General features: G+C 42.3%; 1 protein-coding gene across 3 annotated transcripts in view; it reads right to left on the minus strand.

The window, feature by feature from the left end:
- Window positions 1–7,333: 7,333 nt before the first annotated feature.
- The window catches only part of LOC129854014 (low-density lipoprotein receptor-related protein 4-like), a 221,259-nt gene continuing 206,402 nt past the window's right edge, over window positions 7,334–22,190 (minus strand). For 2 of the 3 annotated variants that reach the window (XM_055920608.1, XM_055920607.1), the window contains exon 38: window positions 7,334–11,520. In XM_055920608.1, the coding sequence (XP_055776583.1) occupies window positions 11,179–11,520 (342 nt within the window). In that variant the 3' untranslated portion in view covers window positions 7,334–11,178. The remainder of the gene's footprint in view (window positions 11,521–22,190) is intronic. The other variant, XM_055920609.1, reaches the window with a different exon arrangement.

Genomic DNA, 22,190 nt, shown 5'->3' on the forward strand with positions numbered 1-22,190 from the left:
CAAAAAACGTTAGAGGGTAAATTAGGAACTAAAGAGAAGGACTACATTAAAACTCCCACGCCTGCCCTATTAAAGGAAATATCAGTTCTTAGATCAACGTTGGACTCTCTCCTAACACAAGACGCTGAAAAGAAAATGGGATTTGTCAGGCAAAAGCTATATGAACATGGCGATAAGCCAGGAAATTACTTGGCGTACCTAGCTAAAAAGAGAGCTGACTCACAGTCAATTGCTACTATTACTGATTCGGATGGCAATCATTTATATGAAAATAAATTGATAAATGACTCATTTAAGACATTTTATGCAAATCTTTATGCCTCAGAACTGCCAAATGACGCACCCAAATTAATGGAGAATTTATTTTCTAAGATTGAGCTCCCTACTATCTCCGAAGAACAGAGGTCTCTCCTTAATGCCCCTATTACCGAGGAAGAGATAATGTTCGCAATTAAGAATCTGCAAAACGGTAAGGCTCCAGGACCAGACGGGTTTGGTAGTGAATTCTATAAAGAGTTCCATGGCCTGATCCTTGAGCCATTGCGTGATATGTTTAACCACTCATTTTCAAATGACCAGCTCCCTCAAACACTGAGGGAAGCCAACATATCACTTATTCTTAAAAAGGGAAAATGTCCAGAGTCTTGTTCCTCGTAGAGACCAATTTCCCTTCTGAATGTGGATAGAAAATTACTTTCTAAAATTCTAGCCACAAGATTAGAGGACTCACTGCCACTAATAGTGAAAGGAGACCAAACTGGCTTTATTAAGGGCCGTAAGTCGTGCAACAATGTCAGGCGGCTTCTTAATGTAATTCAAGCCTACCGACAAAGTGCTAGGGATGGTCTTGTGCTCTCCCTAGATGCTGAGAAAGCTTTTGACTGTGTGGAGTGGTCTTACCTATTCTTTGCTCTAAATAAATGTGGTCTAGGGGACAACTTTATAAAATGGGTGAAGGTTTTATATGATGATCCTCAGGCTGCTGTCCTTACTAATGGGCTAAGGTCAAATAGCTTCTCTATATACAGAGGTACCAGACAGGGCTGCCCTTTGTCCCCCCTCCTATTTGCACTCGCTATGGAACCACTGGCCGAGGCCATCAGGGCCTGCTATACAGGGGCTGCTCATTGGTGATGTTCACCATAAAATAAGCTTGTATGCTGATGATGTCCTGATATTCATCTCTAATCCCGAGACCTCAACTACATCTCTTATTAATATTATTCAATTATTCAGCGAATTCTCAGGCTACAAGATTAACTTAACTAAATCAGAGGCTATGCCACTTGGTAGCCTTCACTCTGTACCTAATACCTCTCCCCCCTTCCCTTTTAAATGGTCTCCCTCAGGCTTTACGTATCTGGGTATATTTGTAACTCCTAAATTCCAGCAAATGTACAAAGCCAATTTTGGTCCCTTGTTTGATACAATAAGCGCTGGAACTCTCTCCCGATTTCTTGGTTGGGTAGAATATCCCTCTTGAAAATGAACATTTTACCTAGACTACTTTACCCAATCCAAATGATCCCAGTATTACTCTCCAATAAGATAATAAAGGATGTAAATGGATGGCTAAGTTCCTTCATATGGAGTAAACGCAAGCCAAGGCTTAAGATGGCAATATTGCAGCTGCCAAGTTCTATGGGGGGCTTGGATCTGCCCAATATCAGGTTCTATCAGTGGTGTGCCCACCTATGTTATATTTCTGATCGGATCACAAACGATGACTCCTCTATTTGGTTAGACATTGAGACTTCTCTTTCAAAATACCCCTTACAGGATCTTTTATTTTTCAGAAGTTTCAAGTCTGTAGAAGATCACTGCAATAATCCTATTACACTTAACCTGTTTGGCGTGCAAGCCCGACCTCGGACCGAAAATGACACCCCTGCAGGGCGCGAAATTCAAAATCTATTTTTTAAAAATATTTAACTTTTACACATTAACAAGTCCAATACAGCATTTGAAAGATAAACATCTTGTCAATCCAGCCAACATGTCCGATTTTTTAAATGTTTTACAGAGAAAACACCACATATATTTATGTTAGCTCACCACCAAATACAAAAGTGGACAGACACGTATGAATTATGATTATGAAGTATGAATTATGATTGAAGTAGCATGCACAACCAACCGAAATAAACTTAAACCAACCTAAAGAGCCCAGAAAAAACGACCTCAGATGACAGTCATATAACATGTTACACAATAAATCTATGTTTTGTTCATAAAAAGTGCATATTTTAGCTATAAATCAGTTTTACATTGATGCTACCCAAAAATGCTAATACATAGCTACAGTCTGAATCCAGCCGGGAGTAGCCATAGAAAATACATACACCAACGTCGGCTACTAATTACACCTCATAAAACATTTCAGAAAAACATATGGTGGATAACTAATGAAAGACAGATATCTTGTGAATACAGACAACATTTCCGATTTTTGAAGTGTTTTACAGCGAAAACACAATATATCGTTATATTAGCTAACATCATAAGCTAGCATAAGGCAGCATTGATTCTAGTCAAGCGCTAGCCTAGCACAGTTAGCAGAGTTAGCATTCAACAGTTCGACATATATATGAAAAAGCATCCCAAATTGGGTCTTATCTTTCTTGGTACTCCATCAGAATGTTGTAACGGGGTCCAATGTCCAGTAGAGTCTTTAGTTGGGTTCCAGAACGAATTATTTCCCTCTTTGGTTAGCTAGCACGATAGCATTGCTGCGCTAGAAAGCTTACCTAAGTACCTAACCCGGATCCGGGATCCGGGAGCACCCCCCACCTCCCCCACACTGATTAGCATCGCTAGCATAGCGTCACAATTAAATAGTAGCATCTAAATATCATTAAATCACAAGTCCAAGACACCCAATGAAAGACACAGATCTTGTGAATAAAACCACCATTTCAGATTTTTTAAATGTTTTACAGGGAAGACAAAATATGTAAATCTATTAGCTAAACACGTTAGCAAAAGACACCATTTTCTTACTCCAACAGTTTCTTACTCCATCAGGTGCTATCACCAATTCGGCTAAACTAAGATATTGATAGCCACAAACCAACAAACAAATTCATAAGATGACAGTCTGATAACATATTTATGGTATAGCATAGTTTTTTTTTTTTAAATGTGCATTTTTCAGGTATAAATCACAGTTCTACATTGCAGCTGCAATCTGATATAGTACTGATGCAGCTAGAACAATTACAGAGACCAACGTCATATAACTAATTACTTGTCTTAAAACATTTCAGAAAAAATACACAGCGTACAGATATTGAAAGCCCAACATCTGGTGAATCCAAACAATATTTCTGATTTATTAAATGTTTTATAGCGAAAACAAAATGTATCGCTAAATTAGCATAACCAGGCCAGCCAGAACCGGCTGGACGCCCCCGACCAGTTCACATGCACGACAGATATATGAAATAACATCGTAAATTGGGTCTTACTATTGCTTATCTTTCATCAGAATGTTGATCAAGGTGTCCTTAGTCCTGATGAGTCGTTCAATCCATTCACAATGGCAACCTCCCCTCTTCATTTAGCCTGGGTACTGGTCGACTGGCACGGTCCATGTCCAAAGTTAAAAAACTCAAAGAACGGAACACGGCAAAACTCCCGAAAAAATTCTAATAATCTGATTAAACTATATTGAAAAAACATACATTACGGTGATATGGTCACATGTATCAAACAAACTTCGACACGGAGATAGTTTTCATCCGTAACGTCAGCATAACAAAAGACAATGGCACCTCTGAAAACGCGCATCTCAGAAACCGGAAGTTGTCGGTCACGCTAAAGAAATAGGTCTTATTTCACGTCAGTACAAGATAAACAAAAAATTTCTCCTCTGACGTCTTCCAGACACCCAGAGGAAGAAGAAGGAAGTGTGTTTCGGGTCATAGGTCGCGTGACCATATATAGGCAGAGCTTTGAAGCGAGCATACACATCTTGCAATCTTCTTCTGGCTCAGGGAAAGTGCTGTGAAATGACCTGTGTTTGACTCAGAGACAAAATTGGAACGGTTTTAGAAACCATAGCTTGTTTTCTATCCAATGGCATATGGTTATATGCATATAGTAACAGCAATAATTGAATAAGAGGCAGTTTAATCTGTAGAGGCAATTATGCTAATGCGAAACAGCACCCCCTGTATTCTCAAGAAGTTAATCGAATTGGGTTATGAACCTGGAGAACATAATTCTCGTGACAGTCGGGGATGAACTATGATCACCTCATTGAAGAGAAGAAACTAACGTCCATGGGCATTGCGTAGCGTTTGGCCGGAGCAAGGAGTCTGGGTAGCCAGGAAACAACGTATGTGCTTGTTTGCAGACTTTTTTTCAGCTTTGGCAGTGCTACTGACCGTGATGGGGGTGCTTGGCTTGCACACGCAAATTCAGCACACAACATTCTATAATCAAATTTTGTTATTTTACGCCTCAAATTAAAAACCTATTTGACGTGTATCTTTTGACGCGTAAAGACATGGATGGCCTTTAATACCAGAAGGCACCATTGCCTTCATAACCATGGCAACTAGTCAATATCACCTTTACCAGACCATTCATGGTTCTTGATCGCAATCAATGCACATGGCCTGAAGTTGATCACATCGGAAAAGACAATCCCTATTCTTAGGACTATCTTCTCCAGAACAGGATTCCCAAGCAAATTGTTAGCAATAACAGATGACAGTACAGAAGTGAGGCATTCCCGGACATTCATCATCCAACCACAAATGGCTTGGCAGAAAGATTTGTATAAACCTTAAAAAGGGCAATCAAAACAATGGCCAAAAATGTGTCATGACGTGCCGTGGGGGAAGAATCATAATCCCCCCTCTCTCTCCACAGTTTTATGACTTTACGACAGCTCATAAATAATTGTTAGAAACTGCCATGCAATATGGAGAGAGTCAAAGAGAACCAAGACCCTCTCTTGGCAAAACTCCTAATCTCCAAAATGGGAGATTTAAACAATATTTCTACTTTTGAGAATGTGGAAATGGTCCATGGACACTTAGGGGACAGTTATGACGAGTGCATTTCATTTGGTGATCTCATGAAGGACAGGAAACACACAGAACTGTATCTCTTAAAGTGTACATTTCCCAGCTGTCAGGTTTACATCTAAATATTGTGAAACATATGTGACTAAACATGAAACTATTTGTGAAAAAGTGTTATGTGATGTTAACCTTCTAAATGAGAGTATGGGTTTTTCGTATAAAGTTAACCAAATCAATGGCCACGCCCACGTGAGCATAGACATTAAGTCGGCGTCATGGAACCGCCCTTTTCTACTGAAATTTATAAAACCCACTCCTGTGCCTCGAGATCTAGGGAGAATTCCTTCGACCTCATTACTTGGTTTTTGCTCTGACGTGCACTGTCAACTTTGGAACATTATATAGACAGGTGTGTGCCTTTCCAAAATATATCCAATCAATTGATTTTAAAACAGGTGGACTCCAATTAAGTTGTAGAAACATCTCAAGGATGATCAATGGAAACAGGATGTGCCTGAGCTCAAGTTCAAGTCTCAAAGCAAAGGGTCTGAATACTTATGCAAGTATTTCTAATACGTTTTTTGTTGTTGTTGCTTTGTCATTATGGGGTATTGTTTGTAGATTGAGGAGGAAAAACAATTTAATACATTTTTGAATAAGGCTGTAATGTAACAAAATGTGGAAAAAGTGAAGGTGTCAGAAATACTTTCCGATTGCACTGTATTTTTCCATTTTAAACTTCTCTTTTCTCTTGTTTATATTATGACTATATTCCCATTAATATTCATTTACAGTTGAAGTCGGAAGTTTACATACACCTTAGCCAAATACATCTAAACTCAGTTTTTCACAATTCCTGACATTTAATCAAAGTAAAAATTGCCTGTCTTAGGTCAGTTAGGATCACCACTTTATTTTAAGAATGTGAAATGTCAGAATAATAGTAGAGAGTGTTATTTATTTCAGCTTTTATTTCTTTCATCCCATTCCCAGTTGGTCAGAAGTTTACATACACTCAATTTGTATTTGGTATCATTGCCTTTAAAATGTTCAACTTGGGTCAAACGTTTCGGGTAGCCTTCCACAAGCTTCCCACAATGTTGGGTGAATTTTGGCCCATTCCCCCTGACAGCGCTGGTGTAACTGAGTCAGGTTTGTAGGCCTCCTTGCTCACACACGCTTTTTCAGTTCTGCCCACACATTTTTTATGTGATTGAGGAATTTGTGAAGGCCAATCCAATACTTTGACTTTGTTGTCCTTAAGCCATTTTGACACAACTTTGGAAGTATGCTTGGGGTCATTGTCCATTTGGAAGACCCATATGCACCAAGCTTTAACTTCCTGACGGATGTCTTGAGATGTTGCATCAACACATCCACATAATTTTCATCCCTCATGATGTCATCTATTTTGTGAAGTGCACCAGTCCCTCCTGCAGCAAAGCACCCCCACAGCATGATGCTGCCACCCCTGTGCTTCATGGTTGGAATGGTGTTCTTCGGCATGCCTTTTTCCTCCAAACATAACGATGTTCATTATGGCCAAACAGTTCTATTTTTGTTTCATCAGACCAGAGGACATTTCTCCAAAAAGTACGATCTTTGTCCCCATGTGCAGTTGCACAACGTAGTCTGGCTTTTTTATGGGTGTATTGGAGCAGTGGCTTCTTCCTCGTGAGCGGCCTTTCAGGTTATGTCGATATAGGACTCGTTTTACTGTGGATATAGACACTTTGTACCCGTTTCCTCCAGCATCTTCACAAGGTCCTTTGCTGTTGTTCTGGGATTGAAATACATCCACAGGTACACCTCCATTTGACTCAAATTATGTTAATTAGCTTACCAGAAGCTTCTAAAGCCATGACATATTTTTTTCTGGAATTTCCAAGCTGTTTAAAGGCACAGTCATCTTAGTGTATGTAAACTTCTGACCCACTGGAATTGTGATACAGTGAATTATAAGTTAAATAATCTGTCTATAAACAATTGTTGGAAAAATTACTTGTGTCATGCACAAAGTAGATGTCTTAACCGACTTGCCAAAACTATAGATTAACAAGAAATTTGTGGAGTGGTTGAAAAACGAGTTAATGACTCCAACTTAAGTGTATGTAAACTTCCAACTTCAACCGTATGTAATTAAGCCTTTACATGTGTAATTTTTGTCTTTTTAATAAAAATGAATAATTAATTTGTGGAGCACAATTCCTTTTTATCCTTGGGTTTCAGGGCTTCTGTAAGATCTGCAGAGGAAGATCCATTGCTTCAAACTAGTGAGACAACAAGAAAAGTGTGTCACATTTCCATTAAAATGCAAATGCAGTTTATATTAAAAGATAGCAAAGGGGTAATTCACTACATCACACAACACAGCTTGTTAGTACTGCAGGAAATTCATTTAGTCTTTTTCATATTTACACATTAAGTGACAACCAAACAAAGAAATCATAAATATCTCTTTTAGTTAACTTTACAACAGTTATATGTGACCATTATTAAATAACTGGCAGCAACCCTATCATTTACAATGTTTGGAAACACAGTGGTTAAATAATCCAGCAAAACAAAAATGTTCTTCTCCAGTGAGTAATATTAATACAAGTAAAAACAATAATGAAATCCCTTTGTACAAAATACTCTCTATACAACAAAATCAACACAATATATTTGACAATTTGTCTGCTTAAAATGCATGGTAAAATCTGTACAGCTTAGAAACCTTCGCTGAGTGGGTGGGATTCTGTGTGTTAGCGTAGTTAATGATTGAAGCATTGGTCAGATTGATGCGTCTGTGATCCAACCATCAGAGACCTCAGGTAAAATAGCTGCCAAGACCTTCTCTCATTGGCATCAGTGCTGTGGAATTCCTGTCTAGCAGCAAATCAGCATGTTGCTGAACTTGAAGTTACTTCAAGATACATGGTTTTGAGAACTCAAACTGATATCTGTCCAGAGCAATGCTCTATTTCCCACCCTCTGCATTTCCATGACAGATTGTACAGTACAAAACAATGTTAATCTAAGGGCTAAATTCAATCCGTAATGCTGAAGATCCGCACTACAGCGCGATTGAAATGTAAAGGCAATGTTCCAAAGTTCGCGGAGACTGCATTCACGGTAAACGCTGCATATGTAATATATATTGTTTTTATTTGAATAATATGGATGGTTCCGTAAATTGCCAGTGGTATATTCTTTGTCTAAGGTAACACCTCCGTGATATATGGTTCATGGTAATCTCATATACTGTATGGTGCAGTCGAAAAGTATTCAGACCCCTTGAATTTTTATGTTATTATTTTTATGTTACAGCCTTATTCTAAAATAGATTAAATAATCCCCCCCCCCCTCAATCTACACACAATACCCAACAATGACAACACTAAAACAGTTTGACATTTTTGCAAATGTAAATAAAAAAACTTAAATATCACATTTACATAAGTATTCAGACCCTTTATTCAGTACATTGTTGAAGCGCTTTTGGCAGTGATTACAACCTTGAGTCTTCTTGTGTATGACGCTACAAGCTTGGCACACCTGTATTTGGGTAGTTTCTCCTATTCTTCTCTGCAGATCCTCTCAAGCTCTGTCAGGTTGGATGGGGAGCGTTGCTGCATAGCTATTTTCAGGTCTCTCCAGAGATGTTCGATCAGGTTCAAGTCCGGTCTCTGGCTGGTCCACTCAAGGTCATTGAGACTTTTCCAAAGCCACTCCTGCGTTGTCTTGGCTTTGTGCTTAGGGTCGTTGTCCTGTTGGAAGGTGCACCTTTCCCTCGATCCAGTCTAGTATCCCAGTCCCTGCCGCTGAAAAACATTCCCACAGCATGATGCTGCCACCACCTTGCTTCACCGTAAGAATGGTGCCAGGTTTCATCCAGACTTGACGCTTGGCATTCAGGCCAAAGAGTTCAATCTTGGTTTCATCAGACCAGAGATTCTTGTTTCTCATGGTCAGAGTCTTTACGTGCCTTTTGGCAAACTCTAAGCGGGATGTCATGTGCCTTTTAGTCAGGAGTGGCTTCCCTCTGGCCACTACCACCATAAAGGCCTAATTGGTGGAGTGCTACAGAGATGGTTGTCCTTCTGGAAGGTTCTCCCATCTCCACAGAGAAACTCTGGAGCTCTGTCAGAGTGACCATTGTGTTCTTGTTCACCTCCCTGACCAAGGCCCTACTCCCCCGATTGCTCAGTTTGGCCGGGCGGTCAGCTCTGGGAAGAGTCTTGGTGGTTACAAACTTATTAGATTTAAGAACGATGGAGGCCACCGTGTTCTTTGGAACCTTCTTCAGATCTGTGCCTCGACACAATCCTGTGTCTGAGCTCTATGGACAATTCCTCCGACCTCATTGCATGGTTTTTGCTCCTACATGTGCTGTCAACTGTGGGACATTATAAAGACAGGTGTGTGCCTTTCCAAATCATGTCCAATCAATTGAATTTACCACAGGTGGACTCCAATCAAGTTGTAGAAACATCTCAAGGATGATCAATGGAAACAGTATGCACCTGAGCTCAATTTTGAGTCTTATTGCAAAGGGTCTGAATAGTTATGTAAATAAGGCATCTGTTCTACATTTTGTATAAAATATGCAAACATTTCTAAAAAACTATTTTCTCTTTGTCATTATGGGGTATTGTGTGGAGGTTGATGAGGCAAAAAACATATATAATCAATTTCAGAATAAGGCCATAAAGTAACAATGTGGAAAAGTCAATAAGTCTGAATACTTTCCGAATGCACTGTATGTGCACTGTATATTTCACAGAGGGCAACCTTGTCAAATGACATAATACACTGAAGCTTATTCTATAGTCTAGAACAGTGGACACTAAGTGTACAGTGCTTTACAGGTTCAGAGATGACAGATATCTGCCTTAATCAGAACAGCTAAAAGAACGCCAAGCACATTTTACAAACTCCAAGAAATATAAAACTGAGGAAAGAAAAAAATGAAAAAAATGTTTGGCACTTATACTTCATCGAGAATGCTATTCCCCGAGGACCAGAAATGGTTTACTTGCAGTTTACTTTAGATTTGAAAAATTAATGGATTTCAACGATTGTTAATGCAGTTTCCAGTACCAGTCTAAAGTACCAGTTTCCAGTCCCAGTCTAGAGTACCCATTTCCAGTACCAATCTAGAATACCAGTTTCCAGGACCTGTCTAGAGTACCAGTTAAGAGAGACCAGATAGATAAGTCCATGGTTGGTTTTAGAAGAGGAGGTATACAATGTGAAACATGTTTGAAACAGATCATCCCATTGCTGAGCTCTCCCATTGGTAACTGTCTGTCCGTCCGTCCTTTACGTGGCACATAGCTCATAAAATGTTATTCTAGTGTAAATGTAGACGTAGCGAAGCTCCACCCTTTGGCACATAAATATAGAGGTTTGAATGACTGGGTCATACTGTAATACAGATCTACACAACACTCTCACCATTCTTTAAAATCAGCAAAAACCAACTCAAAGAACAAAAAGTTCATAAATAGAGTTCATAGGGACATGGTATATGATGAGTGGCATTATAGAGAGAGCGAGCAGTTTGTTACATAGTCTCCTGCGGGAGAGTATATCGTTTTTAGCTTTGTCAAAAAGTTCACAAAAAATGCAATGTTATACACAACTAAGCGGCCCTCACCTTGAGGGGTTGCATTCTTTAAAAAGGCTCCAGATGTCATTTCTTTCTTTCTCTCTTTGTCATTTCTTTTCTCAAAGTGTATTCTTTGCTTTCTTTTTCCAGCATGCGTGTAAATTGTAATTCAGTCTGTTGCCTGAAGTGGGTAGCGGTGAGTCAGTCTGTGGTTGTGAGAGGGTGGTGGTAAGAGTGCGGATGTGTGTGTGTAGGACGAAGTCCAGCGGGCCGAGGAGATGCCAGATGTGTATGCATGCATAAATGTGTGTGTGTAGCATGAAGTATGTATGTGGCGGTAGTGTCTGTATGTACCACCTATCTGTGTGAGTGTCAGTTTGTGTATGACTCACTGTGGCCTGAAGCATAAGTACGTATCGTTTACTGTATGTATGTGTATACTGTATACATGTGTGTGTGTGTGTGTATATAAGGGTGTGTAGTTGAAGGGATCAGGAGGACTAAGGGTAAAGAGTAGGAGTAGAGAGGCAGTGAAGCAAGAGGCCTCCCTTACACCTCGCTCTCGGTGGAGGGTTTGCGTGTGGGGGTCCAGCCGGTGTCGGGCAGGCTGTGTTGGGGGTGGCGTTGGGGTGTGACGGTGACGGGGGTCAGCGTGTTTATGGACGAACACTCCGACGTCTCCTCTTGGAGCAACTGCTCTGTCTCGCCGTCGTCCAGCGAGGCGCTGCTGGCCTGCAGGGACACGGTGTCCGTGCGCATGCATGTGTGCAGACCACCACGCGACGGCTTCAGCTGCTTCAGGTCCTCCCAGTACAGCTCCTCGCTGGAGAGGAGACACACTCCTTCCACGATGCGGATCTTCTCCTTGGTGTAGCCACTGTCCCCGCCCCCCTGAGGAAGGAGAAAGAAGACAGAGTAGAAGGGTTAGCCTAGCGCACGACGTAGACATCAACCATAATCACAGATCTAGGGTCAGATGATCATATCCCTAAAAGCATCTGAGGGCATGAAGAATATCTGACCCTGCATAAGTAGTTAGTAGAAAACTCATCCTGTATCAGTGGTTAGACAGCAGCCATTTTGGAATAACTCATCAGAAAACAACTACAAACACTCCAGAGCAGGATGTTGTTGTAAATCTCTACCCATGCACAGTAGTAGTTTGCTTTCAGTGAGATGTCCTCTGGTCTTTCAGTTAGTTTTGTCATCCGTGCTTATGTGTTGAGTGGGGAAACTATGGAATCTCAAATGTGTCATCTCTTTACTGTATTTATGGAGAAACAATTTATTTGATTGTTTGTGACTGGATGCTAAACAATATATGGAAACTGCTCCAGGTAATCAAAGGGTTAGAGTTGGGCTCAGGACTACATATGATAACAGTAAATTCCGCGAAAATAAGACTGTGTAAAATGTCAGACATACAATACATAAAGTGAAAGGGTTTGCCAAACAAAGAACATACTTTTCAATCCCTCATTATATGATATTAGGTCCATCCACAGCCATAGATAGAGAAAGTCCATTCAAAAAGTATTCACACCCGTCAACTTTTTCCACATTTTGTGTTATAAAGTGGGATTAAAATAGATTAAAATGTCATTATTTTGTCAACGACCTACACAAAATATATGTATTATTTGCACATTATTTATTTTTTAATTCTTCAAACTGTCAAGTTGGTTGCTGATCATTGCTAGTCTTGCCATAGATTTTCAAGACTATTTAAGTCAAAACTGTAACTAGGCCACTCAGGAACATTCAATGTTGTCTCGGTAAGCAACCCCAGTTGCTTACTTTTGCAAGTGGCTTGCAAAAGAATTCACCCCCCTTGGCATTTTTCCTATTTTGTTGCCTTACAACCTGGAATTAAAATGGATTTTTGGGGGGTTTGTATCATTTGATTTACATAACATTTACATAACACTTGAAGATGCAAAATATTTTTTTTATTGTGAAACAAACAAGAAATAAGACCAAAAAACAGAAAACTTGAGCGTGCATAACTATTTCACCCCCCCCCCCCACACACACTTTGTAGAGCCACCTTTTGCAGCAATTACAGCTGCAAGTCTCTTGGGGTATGTCTCTATAAGCTTGGCACATCTAGCCACTGGGATTTTTGCCCATTCTTCAAGGCAAAACTGCTCCAGATCCTTCAAGGTGTATGGGCTCCGCTGGTGTACAGAAATCTTTAAGTCATACCACAGATTCTCAATTGGATTAAGGTCTGGGCTTTGACCAGGCCATTCCAATGTTTCCCCTTAAACCACTCAAGTGTTGCTTTAGCAGCATGCTTAGGGTCATTGTCCTGCTGGAAGGTGAACCTCCGTCCCAGTTTAAAATCTCTGGAAGACTGAAACAGGTTTCTCTCAAGAATTTCCCTGTATTTAGCGCCATCCATCATTCCTTCAATTCTGACCAGTTTCTCAGTCCCTGCCGATGAAAAACATACCCACAACATGATGCTACCACCACCATGCTGCACTGTGGGGATGGTATTCTTGGGGTGATGAGAGGTGTTGGGTTTGCGCCAGACATAGCATTTTCCTTGATGGCCAAAAAGCTTAATTTTAGTCTCATCTGACCAGAGAACCTTCTTCCATATGTTTGGGGAGTCTCCCACATGCCTTTTGATGAACACCAAACGTCTTTGCTTATTTTTTTCTTTAAGCAACAGCTTTTCTTCTGGCCACCCTTCCACAAAGCCCAGCTTTGTGGAGTGTACGGCTTAAAGTGGTCCTGTTGACAGATATTCCAATCTCCACTGTGGAGCTTTGCAGCTCCTTCAGGGTTATCTTTAGTCTCTTTATTGCCTCTCTGATTAATTCCCTCCTTGCCGGGTCCATGAGTTTTGGTAGGTGGCCCTCTCTTGGCAGGTTTGTTGTGGTGCCATATTCTTTCCATTTTTTAATAATGGATGTAATGGTTCTCCGTGGGATGTTCAAAGTTTCTGATATTTCTTTTATAACTCAATCTTGATCTGTACTTCTCCACAACATTGTCCCTGACCTGTTTGGAGAGCTCATTGGTCTTCATGGTGCCCCTTGCTTAGTGGTGTTGAAGACTCTGGGGCCTTTCAGGACATGTATATATATACTGAGATCATGTGACACTTAAATAAAAATCCACTTGTGTGGGCTCTTTGCTTGACATCATGGGAAAATCAAAAGAAATCAGCCAAGACCTCAAGAAAAATAATTGACCTCTACAAGTCTGGTTCTTTCAGTTCATCGGCGCGGTTAGCCTTTATGGCTGGGACTGCAAGTTTGTGTTCCTTTTTTTGCGTGGATTCTGCGAGCACTAGCTGGCTGTACTACAGACACCTGTTGTTGTCGTGGGAAATACTCATTGTTATCTTTTCGTAAAAAAACTGGTTGCAGTAAAGAGCAAATCTGGATACTAAGGAGATCCTGAGGGAAATCGACGAGTACCAACAGCTTTATGCTACGGAGGAACAACATACTCCTTCATGGAAAGATCTGACCACCTCAAAAAATAACTTTAACACGACAAAAAAAGAAGAACAGATTCATCTACAGACACGGACGATTTACTTACCATTGAGGTACAGGCTAGTGCTCTGGCTGGAATCCATGCAACACTGGAAAAGTTGTGTGAGGAGGTAGCAGGGCTGAGGGGGAGTTTGGAGTTCAGCCAGAGTGAAATTCTCACGCTCCAAAGAGAAAACACGACACTCACAGCCAAGGTAAAAATCCACGATTCCAACATAGATTGTCTACTTAGGGAAAACAGGGTGATGGAGTTGCTACTAGACATACAAAGTCGTAGCATGCGTGAAAATCAATTTTTTTCCGGAGATTCCTGAAGACGCATCCAATAATTCAGAGGGGGCAATCAGAGAGTTCATGCAATCCGCTTGGAACTTCCCATAGAGACTGTAAACAAGGTGGCTTTCCACCGAGTACACAGACTTGGAGCTTAGAGCGACAAGACCAAGGGTCCCCGACTGATCATCACAAAATTTGAACACTATCAACAAAGGAGCTGATCAAAAGCAGAGGAAGGGAGCTTAAAGGGAGTAAATTAAGTTTCAATGACCAGTTTTCAAGGGAGAAAAACAAACGCCGTAAGACACTGTATCCGGTAGAAAGACAACAAAGGAAGGATGGTAGGTGTGCCTTTATCATTGTGGACAAACTCTTTACAGATGGACAGCTATTCAGAGACAGCTCCATAACACCCGTGGCTGTACAAAATTTTACAGAGACCTCAGGTTACGAAAAAAAAGAAGGTATGGGAACTGTAAAATTATCTGAACATTATGAAGTGGATATGAACACACACATAGTCAATTACATGCTTGCTTACACATACGGACACACCTGATCTCGCTCTCCTCTCTCACTCTCTCTTCTCTTCTCTATTGTCGAGAACTCTTTAATAATTTAACTTTTTAGGGATAGGTGGCAGCATTTTCACTTTGGATCAATAGCGTACCCAGAGTGAACTGCCTCCTACTCTGTCCCAGATGCTAATATATGCATATTATTATTACTATTGGATAGAAAACACCCTGAAGTTTCCAAAACTGTTTGAATTATGTCTGTGAGTATAACATAACTCATATGTAAGCCAAACTTCCAAACAGGAAGTGGAAATTCTGAGGCTGGTTGATTTTCAACAAATCGCCTATTCAAATCCCAGTAAGATATGGATTTGTTGTCACTTCCTATGCCTTCCACTAAATGTCAACAGTCTGTAGAACGTTGAATGAAGCCTGTACTGTTTTGTGGGGCCGGATGGGAGGTGATTCAGTCAGTGGTCTGGCAGATTGCCAGTTCCTGGTCACGCGCATTCCAAATGACATCGTCTTGCTTTCCATTACTTCTAGAGACACAAAGGAATTCTCCGGTTGGAACGTTATTGGATATGTATGATAACAACATCCTGAAGATTGATTCTCTACTTAGTTTGACCAGTTTATTCGACCTGTGTGCTTTTTCCGTAAAGTTTTTTTGAAATCTGACACAGCGGTTGCATTAAGAACAAGTGTATCTTTAATTCTACGTAAAACATGTATCTTTCATCAAAGTGTATGATGAGTATTTCTGTTATTAGTTGTGGCTCTCTGCAATTCCTCCGGATATTTTGGAGGCATTTCTTAACATGGCGCCAATGTAAACTAAGATTTTTGGATATAAGTATGCACATTATCAAACAAAACATACATGTATTGTGTAATATGATGTCCTATGAGTGTCATCTGATGAAGATCATCAAAGGTTAGTGATTCACTTTATCTCTATTTCTAATTTTTGTGACTCCTATCTTTGGGTGGGAAAATGGCTGTGTGTTTTTTGGACTTGGTGGTGATCTAACGTAATCATATGTGGTGGTTTCGCTGTAAAGCATTTTTTAAATCGGACACGATGAGTAGATTAGCAAGATGTTTATCTATCATTTGCTGTATTGGACTTGTTAATGTGTGAAAGTTCGAAAAAAATCTAAAAAGAAATCAGCCAAGACATATATCCAGAAAAAATATATATTTGAATTTCCCGCGCTGCCTTTTCAGTGGAATGTTGTGGGGGGGGGGGGGGGGGGGGGGGGGGGGTCCGCTAGCGGAACGTGTGTCCTAGAAAGGTTAACTTCTTCTCAATAGGGGGTGCTGTTTGCACTTTGTAATAATTTCGTTCCCAAATTAAACTGCCTCGTACTCAATTCTTGCTCGTACAATATGCATATTATTATTACTATTGGATAGAAAACACTCTCTAGTTTCTAAAACCGTTTGAATTATATCTGTGAGTAAAACAGAACTTGAGTTGGAGCCTTTTTCCTATGAGGATGTGAGAATGCTGAAATCTGCTGGCTGTTCTGAGGTCAGTTTATTAATTTGCCTGTCTTCTATTGGTTGAGATGCACTGCATACGCCTTCCCCTGGATGTCAGCGAATAGTGAGAATTGAAATGGAGTCTCTAGGCAGATCTGAAGGCCTATAAATAGGCTGGCAACGTGGTGTACCCTCTTCCCCCTTTTAACCATGACGCAGGAAGGACCTTGGCATGTCGTACTAGAAAGCTCCGGTTATAGCTCTTAGATAAATCCGGCTCTGTTTTTATTCGATATAGCTGTTAAAGACATCATAATGTTGTTATTTTAAACAGAGTTATATCAGTTTATGTCAGTATATTGCAATTTTCGGGTATTTATTAGTGTTGCGTTCTAGGGAGTTGGGCACGTCTGGCCCACATGGCTAATGTTTACTGCTAATTCCAACGTTGAAGACTACATTCTACAACCGAGCAACGATTCTTTTGTACAAAGGACAACTTGCCCAAGATTCTGTTTGAAGCACATCAAAAAGTAAGAACTATTTATGATGTTAATTCGTTGTTCTGTTGAAAAATGTAACATGCATAATCCGCCATTAATTTCGGTGCGGTCTCGCTTTAACGCACGCTGTATGTCGTAGTAATGTTCATTTTAAAAATCTAACACAGCGATTGCATTAAAAACTAATGTATCTTTCATTTGCTGTCCAACCTGTATTTTTTTGTCAAGTTTAGGATTAGTTACTGCTTGGCTACTATTCTCATTGTATAACCACGATTTGTGCCGCTAAATATGCACATTTTCAAACAAACTCTATATGTATTGTGTAATATGATGTTATAGGACTGTCATCTGAAGAAGTTTGAGAAGGTTAGTGAAAAAATTAATATCTTATGCTGGTTTATTCGTTATCGCTATTGTTGGCCTGAATCAATGCTGTTGTGTGGTTGGCTATTGTAGTAAGCTAATATAACGCTATATTGTGTTTTCGCTGTAAAACACTTAAAAAATCTGAAATATTGGCTGGATTCACAAGATCTTTGTCTTTCATTTGCTGTACGCTGTGTATTTTTCAGAAATGTTTTATAATGAGTATTTAGGTAATTCACGTTGGTCTCTGTAGTTATTCTAGTTGCTTTGGTGAGAGTTGTGATGGTGGCTGCAATGGTAAACTATGATTTATACCTGAAATATGCACATTTTTCTAACAAAACATATGCTATACAATAAATATGTTATCAGACTGTCATCTGATGAAGATGTTTCTTGGTTAGTGGCTATTTATATCTTTATTTGGTCGAAATTGTGATAGCTACCTATGCAGGAAAAAAATTGTGGGAAAAAAAAGTTGTGTCTTTTGCTATCGTGGTTAGCTAATAGATTTACATAGTGTCTTCCCTGTAAAACATTTAAAAAATCAGAAATGATGTCTGGATTCACAAGATGTGTATCTTTCATCTGGTGTCTTGGACTTGTGATTTAATGATATTTAGATGCTAGTATTTACTTGTGACGCTATGCTAGGCTATGCTAGTCAGCTTTTTTACTGATGGAGGTGCTCCTGGATCCGGGATTGTGATGAAGTAGAAGTTAACAAGAAGTTGATCTTTAAAATGGTGTTTAATACTTGTATGTTTGAGGAATTTTTATTGTGAGATTTTGGGTTGTTTTTAATTTGGCGCCCTACAATTTCACTGGCTGTTGGCGAGGTGCTAGCGTCCCACATATCCCAGAGAGGTTAAACTCTAACCGTTTTAAAGTCATGGTGAAATCGCTGAGCGGTTTCCTTCCTCTCCGGCAACTGCGTTAGGAAGGACACCTGTATCTTTGTAGTGACTGGGTGCACACATACACCATCCGAAGTGTACTTAATAACTTTACCATGCTCAAAGGGATAATTCATGTCTGTTGTTTTTATCTACCAATAGGTTCCCTTCTTTGCGAACCATTTGTAAACCTCCCTGGTCTTTGCGGTTGAATCTGTGTGTTTGAAATTCACTGCATGACTGAGGGACCTTACAGATAATTAATTGTATGTGATGAGAGATGAGGTAGTCTTTCAAAAATTAAGTTAAACTATCATTTCACACAGAGTGAGTCCATGTTACTTATTATGTGACTTAAGTACAATTTTACACCTGAACTTATTTAGGCTTGCTGTAAGAGCTGTCGCTCTCCTCATCCTCGGATGAGGTGAGGAGAGAAGGATCTTCAGACCAAAATGCGGAGTCAGGGAAATAAGCCATTTTTATTACAAATACGACGTAGACTAAACAAAACAAAACACTTTCAAAACTTACAAAATAACAAAACGACGTACAACGGAACCTGAACATAAACTTACATAGACGAACGTAAACTCACGAACAGGAACGGACATCGAAACATACGAACAGCCAAACAGCTCCAAAAGTGAATACATCGAACATAACGAAGACATCACAGGAGACAATCACCCACAAACACACAGTGATAATGCCCTACCTAAATATGACTCTTGATTAGAGGAAAATGCAAACCACCTGCCTCTAATCAAGAGCCATACCAGGCAAACCGAAACCAACATAGAAACAGGTAACATAGACTGCCCACCCAAAACACATGCCCTGACCATAAACACATAAAAACTAACATAAATAGGTCAGGACTGTTACAGTACCCCCCCCCCCAAGGTGCGAACGCCGGGCGCACCAGCACAAAGTCCAGGGGGGGGTCCGGGTGGGCAGTTGACCACGGTGGTGGTTCCGGTTCAGGACGCTGTCCCCGTACCACCATAGTCACTCCCCTCTTCTTTCTACCCCTTCCACTGACCACCCAAACATTACCTTCCCCTAAATAAACAGCTAGCACCGGAACAAGGGGCAGCACCGGGACAAGGGGTAGCACCGGGACAAGGGGCAGCACAACAACAAGGGGCAGCACCAGGATAAGGACCATCACCGGAATAAGGGGCAGCACCGGGACAAGGGGCAGCACCGGGACAAGAGGCAGCATCGGGACAAGGGGCAGCACCGGGACAAGGGGCAGCACCGGGACAAGGGGCAGCACCGGGACAAGGGGTAGCACCGGGACAAGGGGCAGCACCGGAACAAGGGGCAGCACCGGGACAAGGGGCAGCACCGGGACAAGGGGCAACACCGGGACAAGGGGCAGATCCCGGCTGAAGGACTCTGGCAGGTCCTGTTTGGACGGCTCTGGCAGGTCCATGCAGGCTGACGGCTCTCGACGCTCATGGCAGACTGACGGCTCTCTACGCTCATGGCAGGCTGACGGCTCTCGACGCTCATGGCAGGCTGACGGCTCTCGACGCTCATGGCAGGCTGACGGCTCTCGACGCTCATGGCGCTCTGACGGCTCTGGCTGCTCATGGCTCTCTGACGGCTCTGGCTGCTCATGGCTCACTGACGGCTCTGGCTGCTCATGGCTCTTTGACGGCTCTGGCTGCTCATGGCTCTCTGACGGCTCTGGCTGCTCATGGCTCTCTGACGGCTCTGGCTGCTCATGGCTCTCTGACGGCTCTGGCTGCTCATGGCTCGCTGGCGGCTCTGGCAGATCCTGTCTGATTGGCGGCTCTGGCAGATCCTGTCTGGTTGGCGGCTCTGGCAGATCCTGTCTGGTTGGCGGCTCTGGCAGATCCTGTCTGGTTGGCGGCTCTGGCAGATCCTGTCTGGTTGGCGGCTCTGGCAGATCCTGTCTGGTTGGCGGCTCTGGCAGATCCTGTCTGGTTGGCGGCTCTGGCAGATCCTGTCTGGCGGGCGGCTCTAGCGGCTCCTGTCTGGCTGACGGCTCTAGCGGCTCCTGTCTGGCGGATGGCTCTGTAGGCTCATGGCAGACGGGCGGCTTTGCAGGCTCATGGCAGACGGGCGGCTTTGCAGGCTCCTGGCAGACGGATGGCTCAGATGGCGCTGGGGAGACGGATGGCTCAGATGGCGCTGGGGAGACGGATGGCTCTGGCCGGATACGGCGCACTGTAGACCTGGTGCGTGATGCCGGAACTGGAGGCACCGGGCTAATGATAAGCACCCTCCTACTAGTGCGTGGAGCAGGGACAGGGCACACTGAACTCTCAAAGCGTACTCTATACCTGGTGCGTGGTACCGGCACTGGTGGCACCTGGCTGAGGGCACGCACCTCAGGACTAGTACGGGGAGAAGTGACAGTGTGTACAGGACTTAGGAGACGCACAGGTGGCTTAGTGCGTGGGACCGGAACTGGAGGCACTGAACTGGATACACGCACTATAGGGAGAGTGCGTGGAGGAGGAACAGGGCTCTGGAAATGCACTGGTAGCCTAGTGCGTAATATAGGCACTGTAGGTACTAGGCTGGGGCGGGGAGGTGGCGCCGGAAATACCGGACCGTGCAGGCGTACTGGCTCTCTTGAGCATTGAGCCTGCCCAACCTTACCTGGTTGAATGCTCCCGGTCGCCCGCCCAGTACGGGGAGGTGGAATAACCCGCACCGGGCTGTGTAGGCGAACCGGGGAAACCCTGCGTAAGGCAGGTGCCATGTATGCCGGCCCGAGGAGACGCACTGGAGACCAGACGCGTTGAGCCGGCCTCATGACACCTGGCTCAATGCCCAATCTAGCCCTACCAGTGCGGGGAGGTGGAATAACCCGCACTGGGCTATGCACACGTACAGGAGACACCGTGCGCTCTACTGCGTAACACGGTGTCTGCCCGTACTCCCGCTCTCCACGGTTAGCCTGGGAAGTGGGCGCAGGTCTCCTACCTGCCCTTAGCCCACTACCCTTTAGCCCCCCCCCAAGAAATTTTTGGGAGTTACTCACGGGCTTTTCGGGCTTCCGTGCAAGACGTGTCCCCTCATAATTCCGGTTTCGAGCTTGATTCTCCGGCTTCCATCCACGTCTCCTAGCTGCCTCCTTAAACCACCGCTCCTGGGCTGTGACTGCCTCACTCTTCTCACGAGAGCAGCGATATTCCCCAGTTTGCGCCCAGGGTCCTCTACCAGACAGGATCTCCTCCCAAGTCCAAAAGTCCTTGTTGCTCCGTCGAGCATTCCCATACCGCTTGGTCTCTGTATTTTGGTGGGTGATTCTGTAAGAGCTGTCGCTCTCCTCATCCTCGGATGAGGTGAGGAGAGAAGGATCTTCAGACCAAAATGCGGAGTCAGGGAAATAAGCCATTTTTATTACAAATACGACGTAGACTAAACAAAACAAAACACTTTCAAAACTTACAAAATAACAAAACGACGTACAACGGAACCTGAACATAAACTTACATAGACGAACGTAAACTCACGAACAGGAACGGACATCGAAACATACGAACAGCCAAACAGCTCCAAAAGTGAATACATCGAACATAACGAAGACATCACAGGAGACAATCACCCACAAACACACAGTGATAATGCCCTACCTAAATATGACTCTTGATTAGAGGAAAATGCAAACCACCTGCCTCTAATCAAGAGCCATACCAGGCAAACCGAAACCAACATAGAAACAGGTAACATAGACTGCCCACCCAAAACACATGCCCTGACCATAAACACATAAAAACTAACATAAATAGGTCAGGACTGTTACACTTGCCAAAAACAAAGGAGTTGAATATTGAATATTGACCCAAGAGATTTCTGCTTTTCATTTCAAATTCATTTGGAAAAAAAATGAAAAACATAATTCCACCGACATTATGGGGTATTGCACGGCGCCGACAGAGATGGTCGCCTCGCTTCGAGTTCAATATAGCATTTAGTTTTTTAATGTATTATTTCTTACATTGTTACCCC

This window comes from Salvelinus fontinalis, chromosome 4 (genome assembly GCF_029448725.1).
Source record: "Salvelinus fontinalis isolate EN_2023a chromosome 4, ASM2944872v1, whole genome shotgun sequence".
NCBI classification, from domain to species: domain Eukaryota; kingdom Metazoa; phylum Chordata; class Actinopteri; order Salmoniformes; family Salmonidae; genus Salvelinus; species Salvelinus fontinalis.